This window comes from Xiphophorus couchianus, chromosome 11 (assembly GCF_001444195.1).
Source record: "Xiphophorus couchianus chromosome 11, X_couchianus-1.0, whole genome shotgun sequence".
NCBI classification, from domain to species: Eukaryota; Metazoa; Chordata; class Actinopteri; order Cyprinodontiformes; family Poeciliidae; genus Xiphophorus; species Xiphophorus couchianus.
The window spans coordinates 26,134,491-26,151,875 of NC_040238.1; the positions used below are offsets into that span (position 1 = coordinate 26,134,491).

At 42.8% G+C, this 17,385-nt stretch overlaps 1 protein-coding gene across 17 annotated transcripts in view; it reads left to right on the forward strand.

Moving 5' to 3' along the window:
- The window catches only part of auts2a (activator of transcription and developmental regulator AUTS2 a), a 343,424-nt gene that overhangs the window by 317,437 nt on the left and 8,602 nt on the right, over positions 1–17,385 (forward strand). For 11 of the 17 annotated variants that reach the window (XM_028032091.1, XM_028032089.1, XM_028032097.1 and 8 more), the window contains 4 exons: positions 10,837–11,386; positions 12,813–13,096; positions 15,557–15,789; positions 16,732–16,776. In XM_028032091.1, coding sequence (XP_027887892.1) covers positions 10,837–11,386; positions 12,813–13,096; positions 15,557–15,789; positions 16,732–16,776 — 1,112 coding nt within the window. Of the gene's footprint in view, positions 1–2,828; positions 3,073–10,836; positions 11,387–12,812; positions 13,097–15,556; positions 15,790–16,731; positions 16,777–17,385 lie in introns of those variants that run through there. The other 6 variants (XM_028032096.1, XM_028032088.1, XM_028032093.1 and 3 more) reach the window with 4 other exon arrangements.

The following is a 17,385-nucleotide window of genomic DNA, read 5'->3' on the forward strand; positions in this document are numbered from 1 at the left end:
TAAATAGAAATGTTTATATTTAGTAAAAGGTATTTTAATTAAGTAAGTGGATATTGATGAATTGAGATTCCCCTGTGAATTAAAGGTGGTTTGATCCGTCACAGCTGGGACTATTTAAGACTGCAGTTTTCACCTGTGAAGTGTTGGTTGATGTTGTGTGAAGAATAAAACCACTGCTGTTTTCCACCTGACTCTGCCTCAACGCTTCATCGTCACTGTAAAATCCTACCGCGAACGGCTACCTTGTTACACTATGTTAGTTACACATCAGCACTTGTTGTTTTACATATTCAGACTTTGGAAGTCCACCCAGGGTGGCATTGGGACTGATGATTGGTCGCCCACTGTGACTATACAGATGTGGGTGGGGGACAAAGGGTTGGCTGTTTGTAACTAGCTGTGGGTTTTTATGAGCATGTGGCTGTAATTGAGACTAGGCAGTTGTGTGTTTGAAGCCTGTTGGTTCTGCTAACGACTGGCTATTGTTTCACCAGACTGCCAGAATGACTGACAAGAAACACGTGTTGCAGCGCCAGTCGGTGCGTGGCGAAACGCTTGGCTTCAGCCCACACACTTCTGAAAATTCCTTTACTCCAGAAAGTCCAGTTGCTGTTTTCAGGATGTCTTTACTTTCATCCTGTGATAACTTTACTTCATGCATGGATTAAGAGGGTATTTTAATCTATGTGTTACTTTAACTACATAAACATGCCTATAATGTGTTTGTAGAGCAGCTTTAACACAAATTCATTGGCGAAAGAGGAGCTGGGCAAGGACAGAAAAGTTGGGCATAGTTGCAGTTATGGCAGGTGTATTTCACTACCTTTGAATAAAACTGTACCACATTCAGATGAATTCTGAATGTTAACAAAAAGGCTACAGAGAACAGAAATGTACAGCTTTGTAACAACATGTACCAGTTCATTGACTAGATTGGAAACTAATTAGTATATATTGTCAAACCTTTCCTGAACATAATGTAATCACAGATATAGACATGAATGAAAGCTGTCATTTTATGTTGTATTTAAATAGGGCAGAAATATATGTTAAGTTATGAGGTGAATTACAAAGATGCACCAGAAATTGTTTTCTGGACAATTTCAGAGCTCCGGTTTTTGTAAACCTGAATTAAACAGATTCCAGTTTTTCTTTTGAACTATGAGAAAATATAAGAACATTAAAAAAATATATACTTTTTTCTATCCTGATGAGTTATGAATCATTTAATCAACAAAAATAATTACAGAATTCATTTACTGAGCTGTCATTAGCATTCTTTACTAGCAGCATGGTTAGTTTTTTTTAATTAAATGTATGGATTCTAGAAATTACAGATTCTTACCTTAGCTCAAATATGTCCAAAGTGCTACCAACTGGGCTGCATAATATTAGAAATTTAGTAAAAAAATCTTGCAATGGCGATAAGGTTGGTACATATTGTGACGATATCAAACGTGATATCTGCCTTTTTTCTTCTTTTCTGTCTTTCTCATCTGTCCTTTCACCTCTCTGTGACCTTTAGCATGTTGGGTAACGTCATTAGTGTCCATTGTGAGCATCTGCTGCCACGAGACTCTGCCCAGCTGGCTCTATGTTGCATTAATATGTAAAATGCAAGTTTAGACTGCTGAGTGCTATTCCAAGTATTGTCTTTCAAAATTGCTAAACAATAATATAACCATAGCAACTGATTTTATTGCAAGTTGATGTTTTACTTTACATTTCATAGGGATGAACCAATGTGAAAGTTTGGGCTGATATCAATATCGGATGTTAATGTTGCTGTTACAGCAGATAACTGATATTTATTAATAATATTTATAGATAGGTATATATGTATAATTCCCTAACCATTCAACATGACCACACTATTGCCTCTCTGGTTCAGGTAAACAACCACAAATATTTAGCTGCATCACTATCACTGTTACTGTACATAACTAAATAAATACCACATGACCAACCCCGTCCCTCTCCTGAAAGACATACACAAATTGTTCTGAGATGGAAATAAACATCAGCAATTAATTTCAGCATATTTTTACTTGCCAATATGCTAAAAAATAATTAACGTCCGATACCGGCCGATGTCGATGTTAACGCTGATATATCATATATCGTGCATCCTTAATATTTTAAGTGTATTTCGTTACAATAGGAACAGGCTCGTTGACTAAGTGAGATACAGAAAGACTCTATGATATCTTTATTTTGGGAGAAGTTGTCTCTCCTCGCTATCAGTGACACGAGACCAGGAGAGGGTTTCCATCTGCTGGCTAATGTACAAGTGACATGTAGGGGGTTAAATGGTCTGGTCTACTCCACAGCTGCCTTGTCTTTCATGGCAGCTTTACACCACTCTGACAGGGTTTGTGTGTACTGACCCATTGCTGTGAGCTGGATGGATCTCACACATTACATGCTACTGTTATTTCAAAGCCTCAGTGAGCCTGGACATGACAGCCAAACCTGTAGAGAATCTGTCAGCTGCCAGCTTCAAGCATCCTCCCCCCCCCCAAGAGCTGCCCTGCGCAGACTCCTGCCGGGAGATGTCTGGCCAGCTTTCCACCCCGGCCCCTCCGCCGGTCACCTGTGCCAGCATGCCCATCATCGAGTCCCTGTCCCGGCTCTTCTCCATTTACTCTCCCTCCAACCTGACCTCACACCCTAAGGGATATATAAAGATTTGTTCTCAAAAAGGACAGCTAGAAATGGGACACCTCTGATCCTACATTCTCATGTCCACGAAAAGACGGTTGGGGGGTGAGAGGAAAGGGGTGGAATGATTCCGGGAAAGGTGATCAAACATTAAGGCCCTAAGAGAATGCTTGAGGTGGCGAGAGTCTCCTTGTGGTGTAAGGGTCCGAAGCTAACAGTGAGGATGAGAAACAGAGGCTGTTAGGAGCCATTACAGGAACAGCTGTAATCAGAGACACTGTGGGTGGAAGAATATGTTCGCCGCAGCTCTCTGTTAGCAAATGTGTTCTTTATGACTCGAGAGAGCGGAGACAAAAGAGCGTTCCGTCTTACCAGGCCGTATAAATGGAGCACAGATGGATACTAGCAAAGGTAGGAGGCAGAATAGAGCAAGTTTCTTTCCCTTTTCTTTCTGCTCCTTTCTGTTACTCGTGCATTTTCCTTCAGTCTGTGGCCCTTTCACTCTGTCATACAGAAAATATGTGTAAGTGCTTGTTCTTTGTGGTCTGGCAGCTGCTCTTCTATGGCTTTTACATTTGTCAGGGAAGCTCAGAACATTCAGTGGCTTATGGAGACCAATTACCCAAAATTGCAGCCATTTCACGGAGGATAACACTCCCAGACGGTGTATCTACCTCAAGTCATGCATTTGTGTGTTGGTTAACCACCCACTCTGTGCTCCGTGACATCACAGCATTTACAGGTGCTATTTTTACATGGATGTGCACTTGCTTCGGCTTCCCAGCTTGTTATACAAAATTCATAACCCAAATGAGAAAGGCATGAAATATAAATGTTGAGAGTGTAAGCCTAACTGCCCCACTCCACTTCCCCCATGCTTTTGGCCTTTTGAGCAATCACAGCTTGTTAAAGCAGCAGTTTGTGTTACCGCCAGGCGATATCAACATGCAGTGGTATTCTCGCTGAAAAACTACACATGTCATGCTCTCGCAGCCAGAATAGTTGCTCTACTCAACTACCACATCCCTCCCATAACGCCAACTTTATTTCTGTTTAGCTTTCCACTCTCCTTACCTAACCACCCCTGGGAGTCACTAATAAAACAGCTTCAGTCTAAGACCCTCCACATGGCAGGATGTCCAGGCTGTGTAACCCTGCACCCCCTTTGGCTCTAGCTGTCGAGAGCTGCTGACATTACATAGTCTGGAGCCTGCGCCCCAAGAACCCTGAACTCCTATTTGGAAATGGACGGACTGCATGTTTCGAATGACTCCTCGCCGAGGGGTTCTCTGACACTCTAGAGATGAGGGAGAAGTATTGCTAATGGCGATGTTGCTACTCTTTTAAATTTAAAGGTGTTAATGTCTTCAGAGCTGAAGAGGAAAGGTATAAGGAGCTAATAAATTGGATATTCTCTTAGGGCTTTGGCTAGGAGAGCACAGGGAAAGCTTCCAGATAAAGTTACCGGCCAAGAACTGCAGTTCCTCATTATATCACGGGCCTGTACTTTTCTACTTTACATTAGCATTTACCTAAATATTTTGTTAGCTAGTCACTTTCAGCATAGCTGGTCAAGTGAGGTGAAGTTGGTTTCTCAGCAAAATCAGTCACCAAATCAGTCCACTTGCATTTTGGCCCAAAATGTAAAGAAGATGATCCTGTATTTTTGAGGACAACGTCATAAATACAGGACAACCTTATTCGGTGCTGACATAAAAAAGGATGCTAAGTTTATTGTGAAATGTTCCGATCAGCTCAAGAAAGCTCAACTAAGTTGCATTAGTCGAAGGAAACTTCACAGCAATACTGTGTGTGTGTACCTAATAAGCTGGGCACATTTCTGCAAACAGTGGCACAAACATATGTTGAGGATAGCCGAGCAGGCTGTGTTGTGTATTGTCTATCTTGGCAAGCTGCGACAGAAAGCGGTGGCATGCCGTTTATTGTTTTCCTCTGTGTGGGAGGCAGGGAGTTCTGTTAAACACGTCTGCCATTAATGCAACTGCAGGCTTCATTAGGAAGAAACAGGAGCACTGTACCTCATCAAGGAGCTCTGGGGGAACATACGCTATATAAACCTCTCCCGAGGTCACACAACCATCTACACTTGCTGCTCAATTACAACCCTAATGTTGTCGTCAAACAAAATATGGAGGAAGTGGACGAGCAGGCTTCAGGAGTGATTTCTCCCCTCAGAAACTGAATTGTTTTCATGCTGAAGCTTGAGGACAAAACGTCTTCAAGCATTCTGCAATATTAGAGACAATGAAACCATTCAGCCAGATTTTATGGAACCAGTTTCTGATAGCCCAGCACAGAGGGGAGTCCTGATTGTAATTACTGTTTACCGAGACACACTGATGCAACATGGATTCTTATTCAGTGCGGCGGATATTTAAATTGATTCAACCTAAGCAAACCGTGTCTGTCTGCTTCTCAGCTTCCTGCAGGAAGTGTGTGTGTGTGTGTGTGTGTGTGTGTGGGTGGGTGTGTGTGTGTGTGTGTGTGTGTGATGCGAGGAGACAGTGCAGCCTCAAGGCGGCCCGTTGTTTATCTGCTTTAAATCCTGCTACACTTGGTATAAGCAAAAATGAATTGATTTAGGATCAATATTATATCTGAGGGGTATGGGCCGGATTCTGCTGATGCTCACGAAAAAGGAAGTGAGATGGAGAATCGCAGAAATGTTTCTTGTGACAGTGATCAATTGGACCTTTGGAGGTTTCTGACAGCTGACGGACAGCTCTGGTAGTTATAGATGCCAGCACTTTCTTTTTGAAAGGCATTTTTATGCTGTACAATGTCATACCCTAGATTACTATCTGGCAACCTGGGGGCGTTATTTCCCCTTGGCTTTCGTTTTGGCTGAAGGAAACAGAAGTTACACTGACGTGCTAGTTACGCTTAATGAATTGGTAACATCCATATCCTGTATGTTAGATGCTGTTTTATATAATCAGTGATACCTGCTACATATATTTGATGATTACTTACTGAGTGAATTACAGTGGACCCCCACCTATTTGCAGTCCAGGATTCATGGATTCACCCATTTGCAGATTTTTCTATGGAAATTAACACCAAAAATTTGCCTATTTGTGGTTTATTTCTGAAATATTCAATAGAAAATGCAGCTGAGGAAGCTGAAAAACCTTTGCACAATACTGCTTGATTCACTATTGGCTGGCGTTTGCAAAGCAACGAATCCAGGAGCGTCATTTATTTTCCTTGGCACTGTAGACGTTAGCTTCTGTGGTACATCTGGTGTTTGAACTAAATGTAACTGAATAGTTAAGTTGCAAGTGGCTAGCTACCAGAAAAACCTGGGGTCCACTGTGCTGTCAATCCATTACCCTGCTATTTAAAAATGGCTGAAAAAAGGAAACATGTCTTTAATTGTAAGCTTCAATATCCCAAAAACCAAATGACTGAAGCAGGGTGTGAAAACCTTTACCACTCATATGTAAGTTAGGAATGTAAGCTGGAGCCAGGTGGTACTAATTAAATGAATTGATTAACTGAATACCAAGCATTAGCCTCACCTTTGCCTATCTACAAAATTCCGCTCAATACTCATTTCCCTTCAGTGTTCTGTCTGGGATTTGCCCCATTGAGCTCAATTTCTCAGGATGCATTTCATCAGCGAAAAGGAGGAGTTGTGAATGGTGATGTTGAGTTCCTGCGCTGTTTCTTGAATTGTAGTCTGTCTGTAGTTGTAGCATGGCAATGGCGGCAGAGGAAGTGAACAAAGCCATTCAGTCCGTGTTAGCCACGCTTCCAAATATTGAGCAACTAAAGTCAGCAAGAGGAATGTTGAAGACGTTTTATTGCTGGCTAAGATGTCATTCAGCTTGCCACTTCGCTCTTCCCAGAGAGGGATGGTAGCAGATTTTTCCTTTATTGAGCTGGTAAGATAAGGACCACAGGCCCCAACACTAACTCCATATCTGTGACATAAACACACAGTAGTCAGGGCTTGGCTGCCAGTCCTGTCCCTCCTGTGGTATGTGTTAGGTTGTTGGTTTTGCATGATTTAAGCTATGTGACCCCTGCTCGGTTGAAATTCCATAGTCGAGTACGCGGCCGCGGAATGCGTGGAGGCGCTATTTCAAGGTGAAACTGACGGAAGGAGTGACGGCCAGGACAGGAGGCTTGGCGTGTCACAGAGGTCTCTGCAGCCATCAATTTGTCAGAATGTCACCAGACTCTGAGCTGGTTGTAATAACCCTGCACATAAACACACATTGAATCCCAGGGATAAGCAAAGCGGTTTTGGCTCAAGGTGATCACTAATGTATTTTGTAGCGAGACAGGTGCTTGGCTGAAAGCTGTTGGTGTTATTGGAAGCTGTCTATTAATTATTTATATAAGGTTGTCTGTTTCCAGTGATGACACAAATGCAGTATGCAAAATATTTAGCTGTTCTCATTATTACCACAGTGCATGCCGAACTTGTGCTGGCATGCACTGCCTCTTGTTGCTCTGTGGCACTTTGTGCAATGAGGGTTTAAAATGTGTCTCTTAAGTGGCAGCTTGCTAATGAAGCTCTGTAAACTGATCAATATACAGACAGGTCTTTTAACCCTGAAGACTCAATATAATGTCAGCAGTAGCTAAATGAATTACTAGAACCTATTGGTATATGCAGTAGAATAGGAATCTTTAGCTGAAGTCCTGGATCTATAAAAGACTGTCAGGTTTTCCAAATCCTGAATGTTCCACAGCAGGCAGATGTTGAAAGCTCAAAAAGATGCAACAGAGATACTTTTCTGTTCTCTGTTCAGGTTTACTGCCATCTTCTGAAAGTTTGACTCTCACACTTGCTCCTTTGCTCCCTGAATGAACAGTAGTCATGGCTGGAAAATAGTTTTTAAATGGCTTGCTATATTTCTGTCTTTCCTTTGGTGTCATTTAAGCACCTCACTAGATGTTTCCATCCAACTGTCATGTGAATGTTTAGCAAACTTTTACAATTTTCTAAAAGGAAATTAGGAATTATTATCATCTACTGGTTTGGAGCAAACCAACCGGGATATGCAAACTGTGATTATGTCCAATGTTGACACTACACGTGGTAGTGGCACAATGACAGCAGCCAACAAGGTAAACGTTGGCTACATCACCCCTTCTACTGAAGAGTGTTGTCAACATAGTCTACTTAAAGATCAAAAAACAAGTGGACTTTTGAGTTTCCAGTCAAATGGAGACCAGTCTGGGATGATCAAGCTGAAAGTTGGGCAAATTTTAATTTTTTCTTTTACCCCTCCAGGGGGTCTTTTGTGGGCTCTAGTGTCCCTTATATGACAGTAGGCTGGCAGGAAACGGGGAAGGAGAGGGGGGAAGACATGCAAATATCGTCGGGTCCGGGAGTCGAACCCGCGACGGCCGCGTTGATGACTCAAGGCCTCCAAATATGGATCGCGCTAACCACTACGCCACCACGGCACGCCCGGGCAAATTTAATTTTTACCTGACATTAAAAAACATCCTAAGAAAGAGGTAAGAGGTCTCTGTGCCTTTTTGATGCCAGTTTAAAAAGGTTTTATTTTTCTTACAGGCATATTGGTTAAGCTGCTGTGTACCTTTGAGTACATAGGGAGGTACAGCTAATAGTGAACTGTTGGACATGGCTTACCCTCAGATAATGACTCATACCTCCCAAGTCTATCACTGTGTCCCATGACATCCACCCCTAATGAAGGGCTTTCCTGTTCACTCACACAACCCCAGCTGACCGTCCTAAAGTCCTCCTGTATCTCCTTTACTTCTAAAGTCAGGCTTTTCTCTTTCTGACCACACACACAAAGCACACACAGGCCTCATTTTCCCGACTATGCTCTGCCAAGCGACGTGAACTAGTTAGAAACCGCATTACCACTGAAACACTGAGAAACAGCAAGGGCTCTCTACGTTCTGAGGATCCCAAGTGGGAATTGCACTTATTTGTTTTCAGGGATGAAGAAGACTGACAAATGAACCCCCGTGGGAGGGAAGCTGGCGGATACTACTCCTTTCTTCTCCGCTCTGCGCGGCCCTGGAGTGTTCATTATGACCAGAATAGACACCTTCTTTTTAGCGTGTTAGCACATTCTCAAAACAAGCCGTGGACCTCAGGGACGCCGGGGTGCAGTGGGAGAGTTGGGAATTCCTCCTCTCCCCCGTCTGCCGCGGTGAAGTTGTTTGCCGGCAGCAGTCTCTCTTGACCGATAATAACATTTGTAAGTGGAGAAGATTGACGTGGATTAGGGAGACTGCTGCTGGGCTTACTTGGTTGCTCATGCACATGAGGGCCGAGTGGATAGTTTCGTGCTGAGATGGTGCACATGACAGGAAAGAAAAAAGACTCTGGGTAACTTTGAAGCTCAGGATGTGCATTTTGAACAGTTGCTTGTACAACTAACCATGCCTGGTGCAAGAGTCAGTGCGTCCTGATTCTGATCTATCAACAATGGCCTTCTCTAATCGTTACAATCAAACCAACTTTCTTTGAGCTTTACATCATGTTATGTTATTTCCTCATAATTGACTTGATTCTTTCATGCGTGTTTGAGAAATCCTTTAATTGTTTCAACTGCCTGGGTGCACCTAGCTCTGCCTTTGAGATGAAGCTCCTCCTCTGAGCTGCAGTATCCAAACTTTCCAGCTCCTGCCTAACAGATTAGCCCTCAATGCAACTCCTGCAGTCTGCTCCTTCAGACTAGCCAGCAGCAATTAGCAAACACCTGGTAGAACTGTGCATCTGCTGAGCTCATCATACAAGCTAAAACATTGCTAAAGGGTTAACAGAGGAGCAGTGTTGTGATGACTTCCTAAAAGCAGCTTCAGAGAGAACATCGGTTTTTAAACAGACGAATTTTGAGCTGTTAATTTACAAAATCAAAGTCATATTTGATATATATAGCATTTTTATAATGACTGAAGGTGATATAATTACTTGATTGTGCTCTAAAATGGCACCATGTGTCAGGAAAATACATACTGCCCTTTTTAAATAACATCACCACCTGTACATGGAGCTGTGAGTCCTTGCTGTGCGTTTCTTTGCTAATGACGGAGCCCGCTCCCGGTGGAGTTGGGCTGGTGGGAGAGGTTTGTCAGGGAGATGGAAGCCCCCAGTGACAGCTGGCTGCTGTCTCCACCCAGGGGACCTGGGGCCCGTATACACCTTTTTGGCAGGTAAAGGATTTAGTTGGCTTCAGGAAGTGGTGGGGGAGGAGCCCCTTGCCAGAACCCCATGAGACCCCAGGAGCGTTAATTACAGTTTATGTATGCGCTGTCATCCCCCATGAGCCTCTCTGCCTCTAGAGCTGACTGCTGATGTCTGAGCACTTTGTTCTGTTGGATGAGGTCCCTGCAGAGGAATACCCTGGATGGAGCTTATTATCTATTGTTCTGTGTGGTTTCAACAGCACAGCCGTTATTAGTCTTTCGCTGGATTAATTTGCATGTTGGTGTTTTTAATAGCATGTTTGCTGCAATTATTGACGTTTTATCAAACAAAATCTCACCAGACTGACTAGAATCTTCATACATAATCAGTTACTTCATACTCCGTGTTTTTAACCTAACCTTAACTTAACCATTGCTCCTTGTGTAACAGCTGTAACCTTCACTGTTATTACATATCAGGGCTGCAACTAACGACTATTGTAGTAACCAATTATTCAGAATAGTAATCAATTAATCAGCAAAACATTTGACACATTCTGCAGATTTTTAATTTAACCACTTAATTTTTTAAATACAAAATAAGAAATACATAAAAAATACAAATAAAACATTAAACTTTCATCATATGGATCTGTTTGTGTCTTTAGTAAAGTTGGTGATGATGACGATGACGATAATGACTGCTTCTCCATGTTTTTTTCTGAGCCAGATGCAAGGAATTATTGTTTAAAAATTATCACCTGTTACTTTTGTTACTTTTTATAAAAATGAATCGTACTGATTGTAAGGGAAGTAACAGTGAGTAAAGTTTAAACTAAAAATATACTTGCTTCCAATGCTTATCAGAACTGTTTAAGGGAACATAATTTCATGTCAGATATCTATTTCATCTCGATTATGTATTTATTCTAGTTCTTGTTCCCTGTTTATATCAGTTTTGGTCCAATCCTTGTTACTGAAGGTGTAATTTTTTTCTGCTTTGTCTCCTTTGTGTGTTTTTCATAGGTCCAGATTTTGGCATCAATGCTCTCTCCACCAATGGCAGCCAGGAGCCTCATGGCCCGGGCCTCCTCAAGGTGTCAGGCCTAGAGCGGAGTCAGGAACGGAGCCAGGAGAGCTGCAGGGACCCTCAGCCTCCTGAATCCAGCATCTCAAGTCCAGCTCTCGCCCTGCCGCAGCCCGAGGCCTCCGTCGCCCAGACCCCAGCCCCTCTTCAGACCCTAACAAACAGCTCTGCCGAGGTTCCGACTCCGGCCCTGCCTCTTCCACGCTCTGAGGCTCTCCCCGCCCCTCGGACCCCTGCAGCCCTGCCTCTTGCCCAGAGCCAGGAGACCTCACCACCTCCTCTTCCCCGACCCCAGCCACAGCCAGAACACCGTACCCACACTAGGCCTCAACCAACAACGAGTCTTCATCCGCACCCTCCGTCCCCCGCCCTTCCGACCCACAACCCCCACCAACAGCACCCCAATCAGGCGGGGCCTCATCGGCCCCCATCACGTTGCCACCCCAGGCCCCTTTCTGCTTACAACGGCCTCAACCTCAACGGCCACAGGTAATGCATCAAAACATCAAGAACTCAACATTTCCACAAACGCTGAGCCGAAAGCCTGTCAGGCCCGGCTGATTTAAGCTGGTGGTGTCCAAACTTTTTGAACTTTGTCTAAAATCTCTGAGTTGAATGCACTTTTTTTCCCGTTAAAGAAATGCTAAGACATTATAAATCTTTAATTTTTGTGATTTAAACATGCATTATTTTTCAAAAAGCAAAGTAGAAATTAACAATTTCTGCGTTGTGTCAAACAAACCAAACCCTTTGAAAAAGCTGCTTACCTCTGAACAAGACATGAATGCAACTTCCTTCTACACAAAATATGGAGCGGCGTCAGATTTTAGCGGTTGTAGGATTTTTCATTTGTCTTTGGCTCGTGGTATCTTTGGCTAATACCCAGAATCGTGATCGCCCAAAATCGGAATTGGCAGGTCAGGCTCCTTGAAGATCAGTAATTGGTGATCAGCCAGAAAACTGCGATTAGTGCACCCCTACTTTGGACACCCCTGATTTAAGCTGTCCCTTGGCTATGTTTGACATTCCTCAGCTGTGATTTATTAGAATTACAGCGTTATTTGTGGTATATGTTTCAGAATTGAAATAGCCATATGGTCTAAATATCTAATTCCTTCACTTTAAGGATTATTTTCCCCGTATTACATAAAGCCTATTGTAGCGTTCCAATTTATCTGCTCAGACAAAGCATAATCAAGCTTGATTTATTGTCCATGCTAGTCCACTGGGTCCTTTACGGCTGTTGGTAATCTAAGACTTCTTCAGAACCAACTCTGTCCCATCATCAGCTTTGCCTCACGGGCTCCTGGAACTTGGCTTTGCCCGCTCCTCGCTGCGCCAGCTCCAAAAGCTTGCCAGCACGGCAACACGGCCTGGCACCCGCTGTGAATAATCACGGCCGGCGCCCACCGAGAGGAGTGAGCGCTGCAAATGAGCTTTTAGGCTCAAAGCAGGGAGCTGCGGAGACGCAGGCTCTGTGACTGCCCCTGGGGAGAACCCACACATACCACAAAAGACTGTTTGCTAACATGCTTGCGCACGCTCTCTATCCCTCTCATCCCATTTCTGATGCACATGTTCCCTACCTGGCTCTGGAGGAAGTGCTAGCAGGAGCTGTTCAAAGACAGATGCTCAATCTGTTGTCTGCCAGCGGCGGTTTATTTGCATCCGAGGGTGTTGCGAATTTGGTGTTTTCACAGATCCGGTTAGCCCTGGATTCTGTGAAAACACCAGAGTGAGGCAGGCAGGAGATTGTAAATGGAAGGCAGCGGAGGTGTGAAAACAGCGTACTGGGAATTGAATGTGGAAACAGATGGAGACGCGGGGATGTGCAGTAACAAGTGTTAAATTTGACTAATCGTGCCTGGCTTAACTTTGGCTTCCTTCTTCCTGCTTTTTCCATTTCCACCACCAGCAGCAGCAGCAGGAGCAGCACCCCAGGCACCAAGCTGCACGGATCCTCCGCTCCCGCCTTGCACCTTCCCAACCAGCCGCCTGCTCCGGCAGCTGCCACCTTCCCTCTTTCTCTGGCGGCCAACCAGAGCGCCCCCAACAGCTTCCCCTCTGCGCTGCAGCCCTCGCCACATCCTCATCACCCCAATATGTTTGCGACTCCAGCAGCATTGCCTCCACCACCACCACTGACATCGAGCACCCTGCCAGTACCTGGACATCCCGCTCCTGGGAGTGCCTATTCAGGTAAGCTACTTTGGAAACAATGTCGCCCTCAAGTGGTGTGTCAGGGGACTTTCCCATTAAAAAAAAAAAACAACCTTGCATGACATTTGAAATGTTTTCAGATTTTAAAGCATCTGATCTAGAGATATTAACATCTGTATCGTTCCAGATATTGGGGAAAAATAAGGACAGATCTATTCAGTGTAATTCTATGCTATCTGCTCTCACAGGTAGTTTTTACAAGCCACCTTCGTGCTTTTTTTAAGGAATCTAGACTGCTTTTGGTCATCTCTAGTGGAATATCTAAAATGTTACGACTGATTCAGACAAGCTGGGTTGTTGTACACTGCTCAGAAATGACTTAAAAATAATTTTTAAATAAGAGAGGTATTTATTACGTCTTTAAATACATAAAGAGGAGGAGACATAAAAGGTAGGGACTTGGCCACGGTGCCATAAAACCAAGAACCACCACTGTACAAACTGACAGCCAGGGGACTTTGCAACAGTCAGGTCAAATGTCACGGCACATTGAAGAGTGTTTATTTCCATTTTTCCAAAAATGTTCATGAGGAAGAAGCCAATTTATTGAATACAGAATAAATGGACTTAGATTTTGCTAAAAAGATACTCATGAAGCGTTTATGAGGAGAAAATTCAACCAAATAAAGTTAAAAATTAAAATATATATCGCAACAATTCACAGAGGAACAGAAGTGAACAGGTTGTCCTGGAGGAGAGACACTCTCTCATGTCAGAGTTTGTTGAATTCAGGAGAAAAGCCGTTGATTACTTGGACACCCATTCTTTCTCCACAGGCTGCATAAAGATTATTAGAACAGCAGATGCTGCTGCCGCAGAGGGGCCGCGGAGTGTCCAATCACAGCGTTTGACTAGTCCTGCTGTCAAACAAACCGCATCAACTTGAGCTTTGCTTAAATTCAGCAAGACATGCTGATGATTGTGTTCATTTCCTTCTTTCTTTAGTTAAATTTTTTTTCATGGTTTTACATCTTCCTGTGTAATGCAATGATGTTTTTACATGTAATATCATACAAGCCATAGGGAAAGTGCAGAAATGATGACTCTGGAGCAGTGTTAATAATCTAATATATCCTTAAGTGAAAACAACATATAATATTAGGATTGGACTCCTTCCAATATTGCTGCAATATATCTGTTAAACCAGCAGGTTACGATATTAACGAAAGTTATCTTAGGTGCAACTGAAGACTTTTCTAAAATGAAAGTTATATCTTATTAATTTCTTCAGCTCACATTTGAAGTGTAACAGAAAAAAGGTTGGAACAAAGTGAGAGAGATAAATAACATAAAATCATATATGTTAATGTATGCACTGTTCCAAAGCACTGACAGGTTGCAATAAAAACAACAACCTTCAGTGTGGTTGTTATTTAGAGACCAGGTTCACACTAGCTATTATTAGCATCAGTGGGGTGTTTAAAAAATTGGAGAAAAGCAGAGATATAAGAGGCTTCCAGAACTAAAATTGTATTTTATACCACATGTTACATGTTTGTGGTTCGTTCAATTCAGAGAGACTTTTAGCAGTTAGCTGGAAGACTAAATGTAGTGGAACATCCTGGACTTGGAAGCAGCTTTAGTAATACTGGCTGCTCTAAACTCAGTCATTGCTAAGTAAATTTGTTTAAGACAGTTTAAACTTCTACTCTATTATCATTCTTTGTTTTACAGTTAGTCAACTTTCTCTCACACGCACAGTGTGACGTCACCTCTGCTCGTAGCATAGTTAGTGACCGTGTCATTCCACAGTCTATCTGGAAAGCACGATCTGTACCATCAACTTATTTGCGCATCTGCTGAAAGTGATACTCCCAGGAGGATATTTTTATTTCTTTTTTTCTGTTTGTATTTCATTGCGATCGTAAAAATAGAGTACGAGTTAAAGAGAGTGGCAACAAATAGATTAAAAAACAGTAATACAGGCGGAGTAATAAATTTGCTTCCCATGAACAAATGGGATACAATTTTGTACAGTCTAATAATAAGTCTCATTAAAAAATGTGTGTATTATAAAGGTAGAGGTCTTATTTTGGTGGGTCCACCAGAGGGCGCATTGATGGCGTTACAGTCCAGCAAGTCCAATACACAATTTTTCACTGAAGTATATTTAAATTGTGACAACCATTATACATTAATTAAATATGTATTTTATAGCAAGTAATATTTTATTTAATAACAGAAATCAAAGTATAATTTTACAAATATTGTATAAATCTGGCTTGAAATTCGGAACTTTGCATCTTTAAATAATAACGTTTTTTGTTGTTCTTTGGTGAGTTTGTGTTTATTATGGATTATATGACTGAATAAAAAGTTTTGATTGGTGAATATTCAATTATCAAGCCAATACCAAGTGTGTGTCCGTTTAAGGAAACCTCTTTCTTAAAGTCACCTGATTAACAAACCGGCTCTTTCTCTCGACTCCCTCGTTTCCAGAACAAGACCTTCTCCGTCAGGAGCTCAACACCCGATTCCTGGCCTCTCAGAGTGCAGACCGCGGCGCCTCGCTGGGCCCACCGCCCTACCTGCGAACAGAGTTCCACCAGCACCAACATCAGCATCAGCACCAACACACCCACCAGCACACGCACCAGCACACGTTCACGCCCTTCCCCCACGCCATCATGCCCACCCCAGCACCACCTATGGTGCGTACCCCAACCAGAAATGTGAGGATAAGTAGAACACACTGTTGTTGGGTTCAAGAGTTTTCATGCCTGTGTTTTAATGATCACTGTTATAAAGGGAGGAGGGTGAGGGTGGTTTGTGGTTGTGAGAGCAAAGATTTTACACCATGTGGACATGGTGTGCCAGCAGCATGCTGCGGTGAGCTGTGGGGAACTGAGGGTTCCGTGTCGGTTTCTTCTATGATGACCATGTGTTCGCTACAGCAGCTCCTTTATTCTCCCAGAAAATCTCTTTTCTTTCTTTCTTTTTTTTTAAATTTTTAGCTGTTTTCTCTGGCAAACTCTAAAACTCCAGGCTTTGAATGCTGTTATTTTCTAAATTGGAAATAAGTCGCCCAAAGCATGTTAAGTTCAGAGCCAGCTTTCAGAACATAATACTCTTAATTCATTCTGAATTTAATGACATCATTTGGTCCCGTTTGGGGGTTTTCATTACTGGCAAATGTGTTGCATTAGAACCGCTGCTGTCTGTTAGGGACGACCACAGGCAATGGGTGCCTGACATAAATACTCACGCATTCATAACTGCGTGGCCCACAGAGCATGGGCTTGGCTCTAAAGATACCTCAAAGGCATCGTGGCGAAGCCTCTGACAGCTAATGAGGCCATAAAAAGCCTCTTTATGGCCACAGTGTTTAGTCTCGACTGTGGAAATGTCCGCCCTGAGCCTGCAACCAAATGAGAGCCAACCCACACTGGTTTACAAGGTCTTCACATGATCACAAGCAGGGAGAATAAAAACAGGCTGGCGTTTGGGGCGGTTTAACTCGAATCTTATTTCCCGTCTTCGATCTTGTTTTGTTTGCATGTCCTTAGTTCTCGAATGTAGTTTGCGATGTCTGGAGTCCTGATAACACACACGTGAGCCGCTGGACCTCTCCTCTTTACACTTCTGTACTCAGCTCTCTTTCATTTCTCCTACAGTTTGACAAATACCCAACAAAAGTCGATCCCTTCTACAGACACAGTGTGAGTTTCCCTACTGCCTACTATCTCAGTGTGTAGCTAATTGTTGCTTTCCTGTCATGCCACTACTGGTGTTGTCCCTCTGTGTGTGTGTGTGTGTGTGTGTGTGTGTGTGTGTTCGTAGCTGCATTTCCATTGATTATTTAATTGTGCAATTTGACTTTTCAGGCATAGAATGACTTATTGAAAACACGTCAATTTGGAAAAGAATTGTTTTTTTGGTAAAAAAAAAAACAAAACTTTTGCCATTAGGTGTTTTTTTTTTTTTGGCCTATCAAAATTGGTTTATTTTGCAAAACTGCGATGTAGACACTTGTCGCATCACACGAGTCACATGATTAACAACCGCATGTTGCTACTGGCTCAAACTATGAAGAAGACAGTGACAGGAAGTAGTAAGTTGTGAATTCTTTCAGGCATTCCTCTACCCTTGTGTGTTAACGCCGTTTGTCAGAGCTTCATTTTTTTTCAATGCACTGTTTTTACAGCTAACAAATACTTTGAAACTTCCCTTGATGTAACTGCTTGCTATGAAAATCGCTCAAATCCATAACTCTGCTGCATCTCTTATGGTTAAAGAACGCAAACTGATGTGCAAACTGAAAAGTGCTG